The sequence below is a fragment of the Periplaneta americana genome, chromosome 3 (genome assembly GCF_040183065.1).
Source record: "Periplaneta americana isolate PAMFEO1 chromosome 3, P.americana_PAMFEO1_priV1, whole genome shotgun sequence".
In the NCBI taxonomy this organism is placed as follows: domain Eukaryota; kingdom Metazoa; phylum Arthropoda; class Insecta; order Blattodea; family Blattidae; genus Periplaneta; species Periplaneta americana.
Window position 1 is genome coordinate 50648369 of NC_091119.1, and position 23500 is coordinate 50671868.

General features: G+C 35.9%; 1 protein-coding gene across 1 annotated transcript in view; it reads left to right on the forward strand.

Moving 5' to 3' along the window:
• The first annotated feature begins 263 nt into the window (after positions 1-263).
• LOC138697021 (alkaline phosphatase, tissue-nonspecific isozyme-like) overlaps positions 264-23500 on the forward strand; it is a 790521-nt gene continuing 767284 nt past the window's right edge. The window contains exon 1 of the mRNA XM_069822614.1: positions 264-321. Coding sequence (XP_069678715.1) covers positions 264-321 — 58 coding nt within the window. The remainder of the gene's footprint in view (positions 322-23500) is intronic.

Here is a 23500-nt window from a genome sequence, read left to right on the forward strand (position 1 = left end):
TTCAAAAAAAAAAAAAAAAAAAAAAAAAAACGAGAATTTACCTACATCCGTTTTCTGTTTCCTACATTTGATTTTAAAATCATGATCGTTCCTACCATAGTACGTTGGCTTTTCTAACCGAGCCGTTATGTATTCTATAAACTATAAAGTAATGCACTTTTAATAATAGTGATTATTCAGATTTTTTCACTCAAGAAGGATTTGGAGGTAAATAAACTTTTAATAAGTTCATAAAAATAAAATTATATTACGCGGTCGTCATAATGTCGCTGTTCGTGCAGAGTCCACCACGCTACAGCACAGACTCCGATCTCTACAGAGGCAAGTGTTTCTGTTCATTATGTTCAGTAAAATAACATTTATATACTAAGATACGTACAGGAGAGATATATTTTTAGGGTTACAATAGAGCGAGACAAGTCTCGGCATTGCATGCGAAATGATACAGGTTATGTTAGTTTGTGACGCAGGTTCTATTTGCATGAAATGCAACAGTACGGCCTAAATGAAGCCAGCCTACTTTAGACAATTAACATTAACTTTATGAGAATGGATTTGTCATAACCAAAGCTCGGAACTTGGGGACTTGTGTCTTTGCACGTGGCTAAAAGACCGGACTTCAATGTCAACAAACTCCCGCTTCCCGCACGGAGGTACTGTCAGATCTGCTAGAAAAGTGGTTACTGGCTGGAACAACATATTGATAGTATTATGGTAAGTCGAAACACGTAATTTTATAGTATGTATAATAAAAATAGACATCAGCAATATATCAAATTTACTGTTCTGCTCTGTATATTTTATTACAGTGTATGACTACGAACATTCGAAGATTTTCGAACCCATAACTTCTTCGCCTGTTAGTTAAACATGATTTGAAGCGAGAAAAACTTATTTCCACGTCACATGAAGTGACGGGAGCAAACTTAAAATAAATGTTTTAACTGTCACTGTTTTTTGTTCGATTTTCAGCAGTTGCTAGCTGATCTCTCATCTGAAAAAGATAAGTATATCCTAAATTTTTCTCGAAAATAGTTTTCAATTTGTGTGTCACTACTAGAGCAGGTCCCTCTACGACTTGATCCATGGCTATGGACAAATTTTTCACCAATTTAAGAGACTGCAATGTCTTTAAATGAATGCCGTTTCCAGCCTTAATTTGTGTGTGGCACAACTTACAAGATATAAGCTCTCCATTCGAAGAAAATAATGTATCTCCTCCGAATTCCTCCACGAAATTCTGTACCTAAAATTTAAAAAATGTATTTTCAAACTTCTATAATACCCATTCGAATAACACGTATTTTCTAATTCCTCTAACAGACCATTTATTTGTAATTCTCTGATTGTCAGTGGCTTCAACATGACACAGTTTCCTCGTCCGTAGATGTGACCACTTTCTTAGTACATAGACTGTCCTTGAGCGCTTACAGCGTGAGCTTTGTGTACGTTGTACCTGTAACCTTATCATACACACGACACACAAGTCCCCAAGTTCCGAGCTTTGGTCATAACCAGGCAGTGCATTTCTGTTTCCAAACGTACTTCCTTCTGGTACATCTATTACGTCACTGGATTCATAAGCAATGTAGAATAGCAAACAGGTACGCATGGGGTCATTAAATAACAATGATGTAATGTATTATACTGTGCGCATATTATGAATATGCTCCTGTAACGTTATATGACGTAGTAATAACATTATCTTAGTTTAAACCAATTTTATGTTATGTTCGTAAAAGATTTGCATTTCATAACCTCAGAATATATGTTTTGGTTCACTGCAAGGGGGTAGGTTTTTATAAATGAATTATTTGTATATATCGTGTAAAATGTAAATATTTATTATTTGTACATTGATTTCCATTATTATTATTTTGTCCCTGTAACGTCATGTGACGTAGGAAGAACATTTCTTAGCTTAAATAAATTTTTACTGGCAGTTATGGTAAAAGATATGAATTTCATAATCTCAGAATATATGTTTTTGTTCACCGAAACGGAGTTGATTTCGTTAAAGGAATTAATTGTATACATTATATCAAGAGTATTTACACTTAATATGTATCATCTTTACTATTATGTCCTATAATATACAGAGAATTGTATATACTAGTACAGCATTATAATCGATCTAATCATATTCTCTGTCGTATGTAGCACTAATATTTTGTACAGAGCTAGTTTCGCAGTGTTAGTGCGTTTATATGGTGAAAAAGTAGCTGGACAGACCATTTCAATTTAGTAGCAATCCCACTTACAGTTGTCATGATCAATTATTATTATTATTATTATTATTATTATTATTATTATTATTATTATTATTACACTCGGGAGAAAATTAAACGCAGAATAAATATGGGAAATGCCTGCTGTTATTCGATTGAGAAGCTTTTGTCATCTAGTCTGCTGTCAAAAAATCTGAGAGTTAGAATTTATAAAACAATTATACTACCGGTTGTTCTGTATGGTTGTGAAACTTGGACTCTCACTTTGAGAGAGGAACGGAGATTAAGGGTGTTTGAGAATAAGGTTCTTAGGAAAATATTTGGGGCTAAAAGGGATGAAGTTACAGGAGAATGGAGAAAGTTACACAACGCAGAAGTGCAAGCATTGTATTCTTTACCTGACATAATTAGGAACATTAAATCCAGACGTTTGAGATGGGCAGGACATGTAGCTCGTATGGGCGAATCCAGAAATGCATATAGAGTGTTAGTTGGGAGGCCGGAGGGAATAAGACCTTTGGGGAGGCCGAGACGTAAATGGGAGGATAATATTAAAATGGATTTGAGGGAGGTGAGATATGATGATAGAGACTGGATTAATCTTGCTCAGGATAGGGACCGATGGCGGGCTTATGTGAGGGCGGCAATGAACCTCCGGGTTCCTTAAAAGCCATAAGTAAATAAGTATTGTTTTTATTATTATTATTATTATTATTATTATTATTATTATTATTATTATTATTACTTACAACTTACTTACAAATGGCTTTTAAGGAACCCGAAGGTTCATCGCCGCCCTCACATAAGCCCGCCAGCGGTCCCTGTCCTGTGCAAGATTAATCCAGTCTCTATCATCATACCCACCTCCCTCAAATCCATTTTAATATTATCCTCCCATCTATGTCTCGGCCTCCCTAAAGGTCTTTTTCCCTCCGGTCTCCCAACTAACACTCTATATGCATTTCTGGATTCGCCCATACGTGCTACATGGCCTGCCCATCTCAAACGTCTGGATTTAATGTTCCTAATTATGTCAGGTGAAGAATACAATGCGTGCAGTTCTGTGTTGTGTAACTTTCTCCATCCTCCTATTATTATTATTATTATTATTATTATTATTATTATTATTATTATTATTATTATTATTATTATGTACCGAAATAGATTTCGTAGCGTCGTGACGTAAGCATTTAGGATCAGAGTTTAACCCTAAAACTCCAGGATATACTAACCGATAACTTTCTTAACTTACTTGAGAACGAAAATGCGCTACCTGGTCAGAACCAACTTCGATATAACTTAAGAATGAAGTGAAGCTACAGTGCAACGGAATACAAATGGAGTGAGGTGGCGTGTGGAGTTTTATTTACCTGTGCATTAGTGTACAATCCGGTTCGTGATCAGAGGTACAATATTCTTCCGTCTCTCCTACGAAACGAACTCACGCCATCACAGTACATTTTCGATTCATAGTGAACAGTTTTCTCGAACTAGTTGCAAGTAGGCATATGTACATGGTTGTTCATTGTAACGCTGACGTCTTCAATGTCGCCGCGAGACATGAAAACTTGGGAGGTATGTAACTACTTCATTTTCCACCATCTCTAGATTGTCCTATTAACAGTAGAATATAACACAGCATAATGACGTCGTTGTTTACATTCACGGTATGTCTGTCTACTATGTTCAAGGAACTCTACAGTCAAGTGTTGATACAGTATGTTCGTATCGATTAGGTGCGCCTGGCATTGGCATTGCATAAAGAGAAATGCATGACCTGGCAAGTACAGTATTACAAACTCTAGTTATACGTTAGGTATCAAATTTTATGTTACAAATGTTCCTTTATTTTATTAATATAGTTTCTCTGATGGCAAATCCAGAAATGCATATAGAGTGTTAGTTGGGAGGCCGGAGGGAAAAAGACCTTTAGGGATGCCGAGACGTAGATGGGAAGATAATATTAAAATGGATTTGAGGGAGGTGGGGTATGATGATAGAGAATGGATTAATCTTGCTCAGGGTAGGGACCAATGGCGGGCTTATATGAGGGCGGCAATGAACCTCCGGGTTCCTTAAAAGCAAGTAAGTAAGTTTCTCTGAACCACAGAACTGTTTTATGTGATATTACAAAAGTGATACAAAATTGTTAAAGATTGGAAATAAATGATACGTTACCTTCTGTCCTCCATTTCATTTCTTGTTACGTGGTGCGTAGAAGCGGTAAGCAAGATAGACGAGTTGCATGCATCCCCACCCAAGCATTCCGGTATTACGTAACAACGAATACGTCATTGCTATTATTGACACCCGTGCCATAATAAGAAGTCGATTACGCACGATATTGGATGTAGTAACAACCTGTTTATAATGCTAGGATGGCATAAAGAATACTACAGATTTTAAGTTCCCGATAGCCTATACAGCAGGGATGAGACGATATTAGCTCCCAATCGCGGTAGAAGAGCTCGACCTTGATAACGGGCGCATAGCGCATCCACTGTAACGTAGACAACAGGGATGTACATACATGCAGCGAATAAAGGCAGCAATTATTACAATAACTTGCGTTACTGAATTTCTGGCTATGTAATAGGGCTAATTATTCAGTTATTTAATATACATGTACATATATAAACAAATCGCAATGGGAAGGGTGTTTTAGGAACAAAAAGAGAAATAGGAAAAGTTAATTGTATGTACACTATTTTCTTGTTAAAAGCAATTATTTATTATGTAATACTTCACTTCATTGGTTAGGAAAAACTAATAGGGTCTACCTGCTCGACGTGTGTGATCTCTAAGTACTTTTGAGTACCTGTTGAAAAAATAATAACGACAATATTGATTGTATGATTGTGAAAATGTAGTCCTTACTCTCCAGTCGTGATTATGTAATGAGTTTTCTTAGAGTGATTTGTGAGATGCACGTAACATAAAAAAAACAAGTTGATTAAATTAAGATATTGAGAGCCATCGTAATTTGTGGGGTCAGTCATTTAAGGGGATATGTATGACTTTTAAAACTTCCACAATTTTCAGCAAAAAATTTGTGAAATTTAAACTATACAGGGTGTTTCAAAAATACAGGGCATAATTTCAGGTATGTATTTCCCACATGTAGACAATCAAAATGCTTTATTTCCGAGTTATGGCCTTCACAACATTGAAATTCACCGGAACGTTTTTCTTTCCGCAGGTCGTTGCCGTCAAAGGAGACATTAAGAGGGCACTCTGACAGTTCATTCCGAAGTGAAGGTTACATTCAGTGTTGTGTAGGCGTTAGACTGTGCGACATGTATTCAAATCAAGAGCTGGCAGAGATATACTTCATGTACGGTAAGGCGGACGGCAATGTTGCGCTGGCTCGTCGTTTGTACCAGGAGAGGTACCCACAGCGACAATGTCCAGATCGGAAGACATTTGTACGTCTCCATTACCGTCTGTGCGAGTATGGAAAATTTACTCTCCTGGTTTGGGAAGGGGACGACCAAGATCTACAACTCCAGAAGTACAGGAGGAGATTCTGGAGGCTGTGAACATGGCTCCTTCTATCAGCACACGAAGGGTAGCGTTGCAAGTCAATGTTCCTCATACGACTGTCTGGAGACTGTTGAAAGAGTATCAATTGTATCCTTATCATTTGCAACGTGTACAGGCCCTGTCACCAGCAGATTACCCTGCAAGAGTTAGGTTCTGTCAGTGGTTCTTGCAGCAGTGTGGTGTAAATCCGAACTTTTCTGCCTTAGTATTATTTACAGATGAAGCACAGTTCACACGAGATGGCATAACAAATTTCCACAATCAGCATGTATGGGCGTATGAAAACCCACGTGCAACTGTTCCATCTCATCACCAGGTGCGGTTCTCCCTCAACATGTGGGCCGGTATCATTGGTGATCGATCAGTTGGACCCCATGTGCCGTACACAAACTTCCTGGAAAACACCATACCTCATACTTTAGAAGACACTCCACTGATCAATCGTCAACACATTCACTTCTTGCATGATGGCGCTCCTGCATACTTCAGTCGTACTGCTCGATCGAAGGTTTCCTGATCGATGGATAGGTAGAGGTGGCCCAATTGCTTGGCCTCCACGCTCACCTGATCTGAACCCTCTCGATTTCTACTTGTGGGGCCATTTAAAATCATTGGTTTATTCGTCTCCGGTGCCTGATTTGGAATCCCTTCGGAATCGAATTGTGGCATGTTCTGAGGACATACGCAATACTCCTGGAGTTTCGGATCGTGTTGGCAGGTCAATGAGACATCGATGTGAGGTCTGTATTCAAGCAGGAGGTGGACATTTTGAACATCTTCTGTAATGACAACGACCTGCGGAAAGAAAAACGTCCCCGTGAATTTCAATGTTGTGAAGGCCATAACTCGGAAATGAAGCATTTCCGGACACATGTTGTAATGAACTATTTTGATTGTCTACATGTGGGAAATGCATACCTGAAATTATGCCCCGTATTTTTGAAACACCCTGTACAAATAGATCTATAATAATATCTGTACAGAATTTGGTGCAATTAGGTCTAATAGTTTTGAAATTATATTTTAAGTATATTTTACATTGCCGTTACTAAAAAAAGCTCCTTGAATCAAAGTTTTCAAAATGTTTAGTTCATATTTGCTCAAAATCTTGAAAATAGTTATTGGAATAAAAGTGAATTGGCTTTTTGAGCTTAGTAATAGTATAAGTTAAAGTGCAATCAAAGATAAAGTATTATTTTTAAAGTAAAGAAACACGTAGTATAATAAAAGTAAATATCCAGAAAGAAGCAACAAATAAAACATCAACAATACTTTTAAAATAAAAAAATAAAAGGAATCTAGTTACAATGTACTGACCCAAATGTAAATTAATTTATCTTCGATGTCAATTCCGAAATCAATTTATTTCTCTCTTCTCCTGAATAATGCCTATATTTTTTTTAATGTTGCGTCTCATAATGCCGTTTTATGTCGCTTTTTTTTCCAAATGATATTTTTTTTACTCAAACACTGGACTTATCACCATGTTCGAAGCATAAATATTGTATCTTCCACTCTTCCTTGAAACTTTATTGTATGAGCGCTTTTGTTCCGTCATGATGCGCTGTGTTCTAAGATCTGTACATCCTTTAGCAATGTTTACAGGTAAAAGAGCTCCGCGCGCGCGCTGCGGGCAGAAAACAGCTCTCGCCCGAAAATATTAGTCACCATCGCAAGACTGCTATACAGGGTGTTTAACGAGGATTTACCGTCACTTACGGAGCTTAGTTCCGAAAACATTCCGAGCAAAAAGTCATATGAACATTTGTCCTAGTCTCATTTTTTTAAAAGTTACGTTAATTTGAAGTTGATAGTACAATATGTTTTTCTTTAGTTTTAAGAGTAAAACAATATTACAAATAGAGAATGAATTACTCAAAAGTATCCTTTATTCAATTCCCTAGTGTTTTGAAGCTAAAATGTGTTGTTAATTGCTTTGTACAGATTTAATTTTTCAGTTTTCAATTTTAACTAAAATGACATCATTCTTACATACATACTTAAAACAAAAATTGTTACAAAGCATACGACTTTAGGAACTTGATTTTTTACAGTTTAATTATGCAGCCTAATGTACAGTCTTAAAGAATTTACAAGAGTGGCCTCATTTGTAACAATTTTTGTGATAACTGGGTAAGAAAATGTAATTTTGTAGTTAAAATCGAAAAAAAAAATCTGTACGAAACAACTATGGAATTCACAACATATTTTTAGCTTCAGAATACTAGATAATTAAAGAAATTATATACCTGAATAGTTCATTCTTTATCTGTAGTCAGAGGTCTGCATCGGACGTTTTCGCTCGAGCGCCAAGTAGTTCATAGCATAATCCGATGGGTAGGGCACATGCATGATGGGTAAAATTGTCACGAGCGATAAATCCTCGAACGGTATAAGCCGAGCGTTAGACATTCGTTCTTGTTACAGTGATGAACGGTGTAGTAACATCATAGATGTTTATCATTTTAAAACTTTGCATTGTTTAACTAACCTCTCCATAGTACAACTACAAAACTTGCTTTAAAATATAATATAAATGTTGTAGTTAAATGTTTTTTTTTTTTTTTTCACACAGGAGTGATTTTGTTTTTGCCACATCTGATAGATGTTATTGGATGTAAATGTAATTATTATAAACGGAGAACACAATCACGATAATGCAAAAACTGTATCAAGTTTTCTAGTAATAATAATAATAATAATAATAATAATAATAATAATAATTAGTGTATCAATATTTGCGTCTGCAACAGTTGTGCAGCATGATTATTCGTTTTATTATATTTTCTGTGACGTTATCTCTGTACTAATATTGTTATTAATGTACTGCTATGTCAATAATATTTTGTAAAACGTTTCTACATTGTCGCAGTATATAGGCGGAACACTATGTATGGACCTATCATATTATATATGTGGTAAATCAAATATTGAGTAATTATTAATTAGCAATAATAACTGTATATCGAAGTTTTTCATACTATTTTATTTATAACTTCATGTTCCTGTTTTGGTACGTTCCATTGACTGTTCCATTTAACGTTTGTCATAAACGCAGGAAATAAAGCCTTATTTTTACCGTGTGAGCAAAACATATGTGTATCTTATCTGTCGCCTTCCTTACAGGATAAGACATGTCGGTGAGATGACCTTGTACTGTGCTTCTATTTTATTACGAGCGTATCACGACCGATCGTATCTCACTCGAGAGTGCGACAGTCGACCGAGTTCAAGCGAGCGATTTAACTCCAATGCAGCACTCTGTCTGTAATACTCTCTTACCCTTTAAACTCAAGAATAATGGTATTTTGCAAACAACTTCAAATTAGTGCAATTCTGAAAATATTAAGATTAGGACAAATGTTTATATGATATTTTTTCTCAGAATGTTTTCGGAAATAAGCTTCTTAAGGGACGGTAAATCCCCATGAATCACCCTGTATATGTTGTTGCTAGTAAAAGTCAAGATTAAATTATTAACCCCACCGTTCAATAAGAATACCATATTTTGGAAACAATTAATGTAGGCCTAATAGGTTGGAGGAAAAAACACATTTATTTCGGAAATGCACACATAGTTACGGACTACAAACGATAGATAGCAGAGATATGGGACATCCAGTGTATGGCTAGGAAGATAGTCTACATTCCCTGCGAACGTAAAAAATCTTACAGAATAAACTTCTTGTTGATGCTGTGATGCAAGGAAAGACATTCCCAAGAGAAAACCTTTGGCTGATTCTAAAACTAGAGACTGCTAAAAGAATCTGTAACTTACAAGTCTAAGCTAATATAAATATTTATAAACTTAACATCATGAAAAGTTGAAAACAAAGATAATATACGTAATCGTAAATTGACTGTACTACAATAATAATTTTAAAACACTGCAAATGTTTTCCTCCTTGCATTGCCTACATGCAGCTACACATGGCACACCTCTCAAATGAAGTGCAATCAAAACTTTGTTGTCAAGGCAACGGAATTGAGTTTCAACTGTTTCAGTTTGAAGAAGTGCCGATCGCTTGCTGTGAACTGCCTGTTTACTTGACTTGAGTTTATCGATGGCAATCGACATTCTCGCCTCGAGATATCGCACTTGTCGATAGCGGCAGCAACTGGGGAGAATTTTCCCACCTGAGCTCTAATGGCTTCCGCGCCCTTGTAGAAAGAAAAACACACTGGCAGTGATAAATTCCAGTTTTATACACCGTCGCTTAATTGAACAAGAGCAAATACTGCGATACAATAAACTACCGCTTCATCTATTGGCCAGTTTAGAGTTTGTGTACAATGTTGAAAATCTGTTTAAATTAGCAATATAAAGTTGCCCTGGTGCATCAACCATGATCAAGAAAAATTTATGGATTTGAAATATTTAAATATGGAAAAGTGCACTAAATTTATTATTATTATTATTATTATTATTATTATTATTATTATTATTAATTATTACTATTATTATTATTATTATTATTATTATTATTATTATTATTTAAATTACATTTAAATTACATTTTCATAATCATGTTCAACATATATAGGGTGTTTCCGAGATGGTGTTACAAACTTTCAGGGATGATGGCGAAGGGCACATGTATCAATTTGAGATAAAGAACTCTGGTCCGGAAATGACAAAGTCGAAAGTTACAAGCAAACATAACTTTGTGGAAATGAACTAATTTTATTCCTCTGTACACCTTATTTATGTGTATTTATCTGTACATCTTACACATACTATATTCATCTGACGTTGTTTACGTTGTCTACGTTGTCTACTTACAGTATTCCATTCAATGCGCTGTCTGATGGATGGGGACAGGAAACTACACTAAAGCAATGCAGATAGCGTAATGTGTAACGGACATGGTCGGTCCTGATATGCGCGTCTATAGACAGCAGTGTATGTGTACATGTTGCAGTGTCCAGTCGATCAGTCCTAGTGAAATGGATGAGTACACGAGAGCGGAATAAGCAAACCTGATTTTCGAATACGGATGAGCCAATGGGAATAGTAGACAAGCTCACAGATTGTATCGAGGCCAGTACCGTAGGAGACATCCGGCCCACATCATTTTTACACGACTGTTCCAAAAGTTAAGGGAAGGAGGGTACGTGGTGCCAAATTACAATTCCATTTCCACACAACTATTTTTGCTTATAACTTTCGACTCAGTCATTTCCGGACCATGGTTCCTTATCTCAAATTGATATATGTGCCCTTCGCCATCATCCCTGAAAATTTGTAACACCACCTCGGAAACACCTTTTATATGCAAGGTAGGTGTCCCTGGTATGGCCATGCTAAGGTTTGAGAATTTTTCTAGCCGCCATTTTGAAAAAAAAATGTAAACCACTTTTTTTCTTACTCGTTCTCAGTCTAATGGGTTATCTTAAAACAATTTTCTTTCCCCATAAAAATAGCTTTAATTGTCCAAAATGTCCCAAATTCCAAAAGTCTACCTAATGGCCTTATCAGGAACACGTGCACATGATATGACCACCCTTGTTCCATGTTCTATAAATCGTGATTGTTTTCAGTTTGATAGCGCAGTTGTGCTAAAATTAAATAATTTTGGTGTAAAATGAATAAACATGACACTTAATAATCTTTTTTATAATTCAAAAGTGTAGTCAAAACAGGTTTTTCCATAAAAAATAAAGTTGTTTTTCTTAAAATACAAAATTTTTGCGTAATCCCTGCTATAAGACATATAAATTTGTCAGGTGAAAAAATAAAAGTGAAATGAACTTGATATGGCCATGGTGCATTTAATATGACCATATCAGGAGCAGGTAAGCTTTCACGAAAATCGTTTGTTTATGAACAACTCGTAGAAGATACGCCATCAACGACAACACCAATCAACAGAACATTAAAAATTGAATGGAGTACGATGCTTTTCATGCATAAGTCTTTGAAAAACATGCAAAAAACAAAGGAGACTTGCCAGAGAAAAATAAGAAGAGATCACATGAAAACCGCAAAACAGGCAACTGACGCCATATTGCTCAACCTGACTGGATGGAAAACGATCAAGTGACATACCAGGATGCCCTTTCACTGGATGCTGCTCCAATTTAGCAGATTTTTTGGTTAACTAACTCACAATAGCGGGGTGGCCTTATCAGGAACATGGCCATAACAGGACCACCCACCTTAATCATTCCATAAGAATGCTTGGACTTATAGGGTCTATAATTTATTATTTGTCTACTCCTGCTACTCTACTAATTTTATACAATACATTAGTCAGATCCAAACTGGTATATGCATCTGTTGTTTGGAGTTCTATTACTTCTACTAATTCGGTTAAGTTGGAAAATTTTGTAAGAAAATTTATTTTCTTATGTTCTTCTAGATTTCTACCAACTTCCTCTGTTTTCAATTATGAGCTAACCTGTAATCATTTTAACTGTTCTAGTCTTTATGCCAGACGTCTCGCTCTTGATTACTTACTATTTTCTAAGGCTATAAAGGGTGACATTCTTTGTGAATCCATCATAAGTAGACAGTGGATGCGGGATGACTTTTCGTTGAATGTAAGTGCACTTTTAGTCTACTATATGTTACATTTTTTTTTTTCATTCAGACCATTGGCTGAACAGGTTTTAAACGTAATCAGACGACGTCAACATGCTACTGTATCTCCGTACAGTCAGAAGGAAAAGAAAATAACATACTGTAGTAGTGTAGTACATACTTGCAAGGTTCAGTCCTCGTCATCATTGATGCAATTACCGGCGTTGCAGTAAACGACGATATATTCTCGTAAGTTGTCGAAGCTGAATCGTCTTCGCCTATCGCTTAAACAGTTTTTGTATGGAGAGAATTTCTGAAGAAAACTCTAAAATGGGGATCACTCAATTTCTTTAGAGGAATATTTGTACTCAGCATCATGTTGTACGTGTCTTTAGACCCGCACAACTAAATTCTGATGATGATGATGATGATGATGATGATGATGATGATGATGATGATGATGATGATGGTTTCTCAGATTTTATTTTAACGCATATCCTGTGCGTTGTACTGTTGAAATGTTTCTCTATAGCCTGAGTTGTTCTGGTTTTTATTTAAATTTTACATACATTACACACGATATTGTCTTTCTTTAATACATAAAATGTCACTCTCATACTTCTTAATTGCATTTCGTATCTCTAAGCGAATTTAACGTTTTGCCTTCGACATTATGAATGATCAGCACTACACTATTCAAAGCGTAGTAAATACTTGAGCAGGATAACACAACTGCACTCATTGCGTTGCAATGTGGACTGGTCTTCCTTCGTCATGTACGCTGCTGTACTTCCCAGGTACACAAAAGACGGACAACGCGGCACGTGCCATATACTCTGATACGAAACAACTTCACTTTTCCTTAAGTCATCGTGCATCCACTGTCTAATCATAAGCAATATCTACTTTCGGATTAATTCTAAAGTTCTAAGATTTCACGAAATAATTATACCAGTAAGTCTAAATCTCTTTCATCGGTTGCCAGTTGCATAAAACTTGATAATTTGTATAGTATGAAATTGGATCCTTTTAATATATAGTTTCGATGAAGTTTAATAAAGAAATTTAACAAATGTGCCTAATTGTAAGAAGATTAAAATTAATGAATAAAAGTTCGGATGAGTAATCAAGTGGTTTATTAAGGCATATTTTAATTAATTTTTGCGTTATGTTATTAAATTACTCAGACATATACAAATAGATATTTTTGTCCATTTTTTTTTCAATGACCTGTTTTCAACACTTGTAAACTTCACTCGCACGTTCCCGGTTGCATTCTCTTCAGAGGTTGCCTTGTGATTCTTGGGTAACTTTATTTCCCCAGTGCCCGAACAGTATCTGCTAAGGAATTTGTAACTAATTCTGAATTCAGAACACACAACATTTCTGTTATTCTACCTCAGTAAACAGAAATGTTAAACCTCACCATGTAAACTACGTTTTGCTTTAGTTTTGTCGCGTGTTTACATCTACATAAAGTCGAGAGTATTTTATTACCGAAATTACTGGCTGTTTTCATTGCAGGAATCTTACAATTTCAGTTTATAGTACGTGTAATAAAATATTATGTCATATTCTCTGAGACATTGGACCGATACAACATAATACGGTTATGAACGCTGCTACGGTGATAATAGTCTGAAGAAAATGAAGCACTGTGGTGATATTGCATCAGTATTTCCAAAGTCTGAACATTGTCGCCATGAACACCACTGTATATGAGCCACAGAACGATGTCTGAATGGCGCTATCAAAATGATCTGTTTGAAATGGAGCCATTTTGTGAAATAACTTTGTTCTGTTACGGCACTTACTGAACGATTTCGGAAATTTGTTTGAAAAATAAAATACGTAGATTTGTGGTTCTCTTTCTTGAGTTCTTGTAGCCTTGCAATCCAGAAAGTAGCTTCATTTTTTTTTCATATAGAAACTAGTTCGATTAATTAAAATACGTCTCAATGAAACTTAAAGCAGAGTCCGTATAGGCCAGTTTCTACCTGATGCTTTTCCAATTCACTGTGGGCTAAAGCAGGGAGATGCACTATCACCTTTACTTTTTAACTTCGCTCTAGATTATGCCATTAGGATGACGTGAATATGTTAGGAGGAAATACACAAACGATTAGGGAAAACACGGAAATTCTACTTGAAGCACGTAAAGAGATAGAGTTGGAAGTAAATCCCGAAAAGACTAAGTATATGATTATGTCTCGTGACCAGAATATTGTACGAAATGGAAATATAAAAATTGGAGATTTATCCTTCGAAGGGTTGGAAAAATTCAAATATCTTGGAGCAACAGTAACAGATATAAATGACACTGGTAGGAAATTAAACGCAGAATAAATATGGGAAATGCGTGTTATTACTCGGTTGAGAAGATTTTGTCATCTAGTCTGCTGTCAAAATATCTTAAAGTTAGAATTTATAAAACAGTTTTATTACCGGTTGTTCTGTAATGGCTGTGAAACTTGAACTCTCACTTTGAGAGAGGAACAGAGAGATTAAGGGTGTTTGAGAATAAGGTTCTTAGGAAAATATCTGGGGCTAAGAAGGATGAGGTTACAGGATATAGGAGAAAGTTACACAACGCAGAGCTGCACTCATTGTATTCTTCATCTCACATAATTAGGAACATTAAATCCAAACGTTTGAGCAGGACAGGACATGTAGCACGTATGGGCGAATCCAGAAATTCATATAGAGTGTTAGTTGGGAGGTCGGAGGGAAAAAGACCTTTAGGGAAGCCGACCCGTAGATGAGAAGATAATATTAAAATGGATTTGAGGGAGGTGGGATATGATGGTAGAGACTGGATTAATCTTGCTTAGGATAGGGACCAATAGCGGACTTATGTCAGGGCGGCAATGAACCTCCGGGTTCCTTAAAATCCAGTAAGTAAGTAAGTAAGTAAGTAAATTTAAAACCGTTGCAGTTTTTATGCTCATTTTCTAACTAAGTGTGTTGCTTCTTGGAAAATGTTAGATAATATTGGAAGTAATGGTTGTCTTTCCGTAGACTTCTGTATGGAGAATTGAAGAAATTGAGAGTCCATAAGCTATTAAATTTAAGCACCCTATAAGAAGATGACTCCAAATAATCACAATGTCCTATGTTGGATGTTAAGTACTCCTGTATATTAGAACTTCAGTCTTTACGGCAATTACGAGGACGTCCAGAAAGTTATTTTCCCTGGGGATGTTTACAGAAAAAAATGACAATTGCATGGAAAGATTTATTGAAAAAGATACAGCAATTTTTGCGCTATTTGTCAACATATTCCGCACTGGAAATGAGATATTTCTCATACATTGGGATCAATAATTTGTTTTATCCGTGTGTCGTAGAAGTCAGTTGCCTGAGGTCGGAACCAGAGTTTGACAGCCATCTGCAACTCTGTCGACCCCATGATATGACAAATGTCTCACTGCTGGTAGGGAATATGTTGATAATAGCTCAACAATTGCTGTGTCTGTTCCAATTAATTTTTCCAATGGAATTGTATTTTCTTTCTGTACACGGTCCCTGGTGAACTTATTTTTATGGCACTCGTAATTGCGGTCCACTGAACAAAATTTGTATAATCACTTATACTATTAACAAGGTGAAAGAAAAAAATTACTTTTTTATCTGCTCCAATCAGAATGTTTGCTTGTTAGTCCCATATATTTTCCTAAGCACCTTATTCTGTAACCCTTAACGTCTATTCCTCTCTCAAAGTGAGAGTCCAAGTTTCAGAACCGTAAAGAACAACCGGTAATATAACTCTTTTATAAATTCTAACAACAGATTTTTTGAGAGTAGACTGGAAGATAAAATCTCCTCAACCGAATAATAACAGGTATTTACCATATTTATTCTGCGTTTAATTTCCTCTCGAGTGTCATTTATATCTGTTACTATCGCTCCTAGGTATTCCAATTTTTCCACCTTTTCGAAAGACAAATTTTCAAATTTTACATCTTCATTTCGTACTATGTTCTGGTCACAAGACATAATCACACAATTCGTTTTTTTCTCAGGCTTTACCACAGTATAGAGAACATACAGTAAAGACACCTAATCCATTTCGTGGGAACAAATTCTGAGTGCGCATGTCACGAAACCGGGTGTATTATCTGGAACCTCCACCAGATGGATCTCCATCTACGACAGGGCTGGTATAATTTAATATTAACTGAAAACATTCATTACTCATCTTTTAATAATTTTAAAGAGATGAGGCAAAGGAATTGCAATATAACCATAATAATAATTACTTCCGTATGCAATCATCATGAAAATATTCACTAATTGACGCTAACGTTCAAGTCACTGTTTGAGGTTTATGTAGGTAAAATTGATCCAAGTACAACATAATAAATCATGGCGTCCGTTGCTGTGAAGTGCGAAAATAAACGTGAACAATGGATATAAGTATTTTGACTTCCTAGCGACATAATATTAATGATAGATAATATGCATATAAGATTATTCGTATTACTGACCAATAAATTAAATAAATAAATATTTTACTAATATTTTGATAGTGGTTTGATACTAGCGACATAGTTGGATTCATTGAGAACTAGACCTTACTGAGCTTGAATTTAGTACCAACAACATCAAAGGTGCCGACAAGAGTTGTCCCTACTGATTCTTCTTATACAGTGGCTTTACTTCCAAATCTATACGCTTACATGCGTCAAGTAAAATTCCATTGTTTTCCCCTCATCTTTTTTACTTTATTTTCCTTAGTCGATCCTCTCCTACCACCTGGGGCCTGTTTCACAATGTTTACAATCTTTGTAAATTGTAAACTTTGCTTGTAAGTTGTAAACTTCTGTTTCACAATCTTTGTTTGTAATGTTGAACTTAACAAAGAAAATCAAATCTTTACAAATTAAATTTTGCTCACTTTACAAGTATTCTGTTTCACAATGAAGAGTAATTTTACAAACGTGTAAATTTTACTTGTAAAATTAGCATATTTTCTACAATACCTCTGAGATGTGTAAAGTTTGATATTGCAACAAATTATGAATTGGGTTATTTTACGACGCTGTATCAACATCTAGGTTATTTAGCGTCTGAATGAAATGAAGGTGATAATGCCGGTGAAATGAGTCCGGGGTCCAGCACCGAAAGTTACCCAGCATTTGCTCGTATTGGGTTGAGGGAAAACCCCGGAAAAAACCTCAACCAGGTAACTTGCTCCGACCGGGATTCGAGCCCGGGCCACCTGGTTTCGCGGCCAGACGCGCTGACCGTTACTCCACAGATGTGGACCAAATTATGAATAAATACACTAAAGAAATACTTATCAAATTAATTTTTGAGTAACTGGATAATATTAAGAATTAAACTAAAGCAGTTTTGATGTTATTAAGGAGTTCTAATGACTGAGACGAAGATATTGAATTTAGGCCTAATCAAACGAAGACGTATACGTAAAATTCTTCGGGCAAGAATTAATAACACGTTCGTATCATTGTATAAATTTAATGAAAAGTTTCGAATGAGTCCCGCGCTATACTTCAGAATACCGCGTAAGTATTTATATACGAAGACAGTATTTAATAAGTACTCGCACTTAATAAAGAAGTTCCCTGCACTAAAAATAAATAATTTAGTATTGCAATAGCGACACTCCTTACGCGGTATTCTGAAGTCGTCTCGAGTCCCGTTTCGCTGGAATCTCTCCTACAAGATATGGGACATCATATCCAACATCCAAAAGAGAAAAGTGATGCCCTAGCCCCTAACTTCAAAGCGAGAACTGTATTGTTTTGCATTGGATGCATACTAGCTGTCAGTTCCGTGGGTTAGCAGATAAGCAAAAGTGCCCACAGGGTAGTTGATGTTGTTAAAAGAGTTAAATTCGGGGCAGGTTTTTGATCACCAAAATGTTATTTACTATAGCACAGAATTTTTATGCTGCTGATGGGATCACTAATGTTTGAGAGGTTAGGAATGCAACATTAATAAATACTGATGGATCAACACAAAAAAATTAACCCGATTTTGTGTGTAGACATCGTAATTATTTTATAAATTGCATATTTGTACGTGGACCAAATCTATTATTTACTTATTTGACTGAATTTTGTGCTAACTTTGGTCATTTAAGTGACAGACATATTGGTATACTCGACCAATCACATCACATGAAACTCCATTGTCGCCAATATATAAAAATCTAAATACTTTTAATTTTTTTTAACAATACTTTATGTTTTCTGTTGGTGAAATATGAATCACCAAGCTTAGAATAATCTATTTTAGTACAAAATATAAACATATGTATCCATAGTAGTAAAAATACAGCGACTTTAGCTCTGCTCCTTAGCGATTTTTGTAAACTGTCGGCGATATTGTGTAACCAATAATGCGTATTTGTAAATTTCTTTAGCTGATTTTGTAAAGTTCGTCAGACTTTACAAACTAATAAAATAGCATTGTGAAACACAATTTACAAGCATTTGTAAACTTATACTTGTTATTTGTAAATTGTTAATTTGTAATTTGTAAGGATTGTGAAACAGGCCCCTGGTGTAGAGGTTTTACGAAGAACCTTCCATCTCTCACGGTCCTGAGCAATGGACCTTGCCTCTTTCCATTCGATCCCTCTCTCCCGCATGGTATCTTGGATTCCTTGTTCCCAGGTCTGCCTCGGTCTTCCTTTAGGTCTTTTTCCCTCCATTCTAACTTGCCATGCTATTTTTGGGTATCTGTCAATGTTCATTCTAGCCAGATGTCCAAACCACCTTAATTATGATAATTTTATTTGCTCTACGAGAGGATCAATTCCCAGACCTAGCCTTATTGTTTGGTTCCGTATTCTATTCATTTTTTTAATCATTTGTAAATGTTCTCCTATCCTTATGCTTTAAAATAAAATATTCAAATACATTGTGTAGGCAGTTCGTTACGAGGAAAAAGAGTAGGCCTACATATCAAAGTTTACGCAACGGTGCGGGGAGAAAGATACTTAAAATGGGCAATGATGTAGGAAAAAATAATTTTCTTACAGTACGGTTCTTACAAAGTAAACGTGAGTAAATTGTTACATGAATACTTGTATGCAGCTGTGTGAGCGGAAGCCGCGGCTTTAGATGGTTCCGCTTCAAAGCTTGCTGCTAATTACTGCTTGTAGCAGTGTGCAAGTCACAAAGCCCCGCTCTGAGGTTCTGTTTCCATGTTTTATCATTTAGTACAGGACGCCAGCCTGGCCAATGGGTGAACAACAAGGCTCTTCAAACTCGTAAATTATGGAAGAGTTGCTTACATCTTTAGGGTAGACATCGACAAATGGCTCACTTGGAATTGAGGCCGACTTAACATTTTCCTTCAGATATAGCTGGAATTAATACAGAGTGATCCGTAAACACTTACTACTGAACTTTATTTTGTTGAAACTTTGTGCATACAACACTGAAAGATGGGGAGATTCGTCAGAGCTCAACATGACCCCCATTGCGCACCCTGCACAACTCATAACGGTGATGCAATTCAGCCCATATCCGTTGTAACATAAGAAGAGTGATTTGTTGAAAAGCTTCAGTAATTTTTACTCTCAGATCATCAGTGTTCCTGGGTTTCTGTGAATAGACAATGTCTTTAACAAAACCCTACACGAAGAAGTTTGGAGGGTTTAGATCTGGGGAGTCTGGAGACCAAGTCAAGAGATAGGTGCTTCTCGTACTGGGTTTCGCCTGCGACCTCCTGCATGTTTTTTTTTTTTTTTTTTTTTTTTTTTTTTTTTTTTTTTTAACACAGAACCTGTCTGCAAATTTTTGAAACCACAACATTATGGAAACATTACTCACACTATAGTCGCGTTGAAATTCCCTTTGAACTCCTTTAACACGCATACCAAAGAGCGCATTCTGCCCGCTGTTGATTTGTAGTAGCCATTTAGTCATCTACGATTTTCATTTGTTCTTTCAGATTATGCATTGTTGATTGTCATATATGGAAACTCCCATCTTGTATTAATAATATAACCGGCAATAAATTTTTCCTACTATCATAATAGCTTTATAATAATAAATTAATATTATCCATACCCAAACGGATCACACTGTATTACCCCTCAAAATATAAAACCCTTTTCCTAAACCCTTTGTACTGTTCGGAAACGTTGAGAGACGTTAAGTTTCAGGACATGATGGAATACCCGAAAGTCTGTTACTGGACATATTAAGCATGACAACTTGAAAACTCATTTTATTAGAAAGTTTACGGATTGAAGAAAACTGATCAAGGAAAGTATTCCTACCTCGCCTACATTCAAACTGCTTTTCGATTAATATGTAGTTAATAACTTTAGCAATATGACATGATATTTAAAAATGGGTTATATTATAAATTTAGCGATAATTTCTGAAAGCGCATCGAACGGTAGTCAACTGCGTCGCAGTCACGACATGGCGGATGATGGATGAAAGGCTAGGCGTGTTCAGATGTTCAGATCTGTTTTATTGGTGTGTATGTTTTTGTTCGTGTCGTGAAGGATTTTTTCCGTCTCTAACGTGACCTTTTCGAACGCTGTTCTTAAACCAACCGAAATTGCAGCACTGTGACAATAGATGTCACTACAGTAGTCCTCTTAGAAATAGGAAAAAAAATTGAACGTGTCTGTATTACGAACCCTCTGCTTTCTCTTCCCTCCGGCGCACCCCCCCCCCTTCACCCCGCGTGACAAAAATGTGCTAAAAACTAAGGTTTCCACAGTCCGCCGAACAATTGTTGAGCACCTGCTATGAACAAGTGTTCAGATCTCACAAAGTATGTGTTGTAGGACCCATGTTTATAGGACTTTTTTTTTGTTTTGGTGCATACAATCACCTCCTAAAATATTGAATACTTTTTAACGCCCTATATATCTTATTCCAGTCTTTAAAAAGTTCAGAAAAACCATATTTCATACAGAAGTACAGTAAAACCCTGGATTACTAGCATAATTCGTTTCGAAAATGTGCTCTTAATCCAAAACACTCGCATATCAAAGAGACATTTTCTATTAAAAAAACAAGCGAACTCAGATTAATTCGTTTCACAACGTTTTATTCATATAAAATACAGTATAATTTAATTACAAACTGTCCTCATTGATGGTAGCCCTTTCGGATTCAGTATATCCTCAATAATATCCTCAAAAAATAAAACATAGATAATTATATTAAAGAAAGAAAGAAAGAAAGAAAGAAAGAAAGAAAGAAAGAAAGAAAGAAAGAAAGAAAGAAAGAAAGAAAGAAAGAAAGAAAAGGGCATGAAAAATTACAATTGATATTAATGTGGCATCATGTGATTAATCATGATTTGACAGGATTTTTTAACACAGTTATCACAATGTCTGATGACTGATGACATCCTACTTCAAAACGTGTCGTGGGGTCCACAATGGTGACCTGTTTAGTTCAGCATTGTACACTAAAATATCGACTCGTCTCGTTGACCCATTTTCAGCCAGACAGGTGATTCCTTCTTCTACTATCCAGTAATATTCAGTACAATAATGCAAAACAAATTATTTTACTGTATTTTGTTTTTGAGTGTCTTTCACCTGTTTTACTGCTTAGTAAACTTCTTGAAGATTTAAAGAAAGTGTTTTCACTATCACTTTTGACTGACCGAAATCTTTTCCTTTGACTAAGAACTTATCCAATGACACCAGCGTTTGTCTCATTTTGAGGATTTTGCGGAAATTTGACATTGCGTTATTGTTAAACAGATTTATTGCAAGCACTGGTACAACCTTATCAAGGTGATGAATTTGAACAAAATTTTGTACTGCTTCCCATTTATTACAAATCTCTTTAATCTCATTTCAAGCAAGGAATTCGTTCGCTCTTTTCTCCTCTTCCTCCTCAGGCGGGTTCGACTCCCTCTTGGACTCATTACCTGGTTGTGTTTTTTCCCCAAGTTTTACACAACCGTAAGGCAAATTTCAGGTAATCAATGGCGAATCCTCGGCCTCGTCTCGTCAAATATCATCTCGCTATCACCAATTTCAACAACGCTAAATTACCTCATAGTTGATACAGCGTCATTAAATAACCAAGTTAAAAAAAGTTCCTACTCTGATGAGATCCCTTCCATCGCCTCTTGCTGTTGCTTACTAGAGAAGCAAGTTACGTACAAATCGTGCTGCTCGTATTGCAAGACATCGCTTGTTTATCAAACAAAAATGCTTTCTTATTGTTCGCTCGCTTTGCAAAACACTCGCAAACCAAGTTACTCGTAATGCAAGGTTTCACCAGCGTATAGATATTATTCAGTATGGACACTTCGCGTCGGTACCTTTTGATGTAGCAGGACTGATTTCAATGACCTTCTAACCAGTTTGAGCGTGACCTTCTGCTTTCTCCCAGGAGTTGGCACCGACATCACACGAGCTAGCAGTCGACACAGCAAAATTGTAACACACACAATTAATACATCTAGGTACTCGTACATTATGTACTCAAACAAAATAAATTGGACCGATGAAATAATAAATCCGTCATTAACTGTAACGTCTAAACTCTAGAGTTTCTTTATAATGAGAGTTGAAACGTTGACCCCCATCAACAATTAAAATATGTAATGATTTGATAACGCTGAAAATGGAAAAACAAAACTCTTATGAGAAGTAAAACCATATACCTATATTACATTGTATAGAAATATTAAACGAATTTGATGCATAATTTTTATAATGTATTGTGTTATTTTATAATATAATTTATTATAATATAAACAATTATTACAACTAGTTTGGCACTGAGAAATAAGGAAAAGCTGTTAACTTGAATTTATTTGAAGCAAAGCATTACTGGATTATGCAAAAAGGTAGGCGATGTTTGGATCCTGTGTCTCAACTCTATTCTCAATTATTAGCTTAGCGTGTGCTCGATTACACTAACCTCTAGCGCTTGAAAGTGGAACTAAACGCCGGCGCACAGAGAAACAAAACACAGGAAAATTCGCTGTGTCCATTCTTTGTAATTCCTATTCCCTGGTTTCACTGTACTGAAAAGCCCAAGTAAAATGTAGTATTTTCCAAAGTGATTCAAAATAGATATTTTTTCTCTTCAAATTTATTTGGTACTACACGGTCAGTGTTCTATAAGGACTTGTGTAACATGATGTTCTTGTCTAATATTTCGTTTGAAAACGTCGAAAACCACCATTTTCAGATATTTATAAAACAGTAGACTGACAAAACTTCTTTGTGCAATAA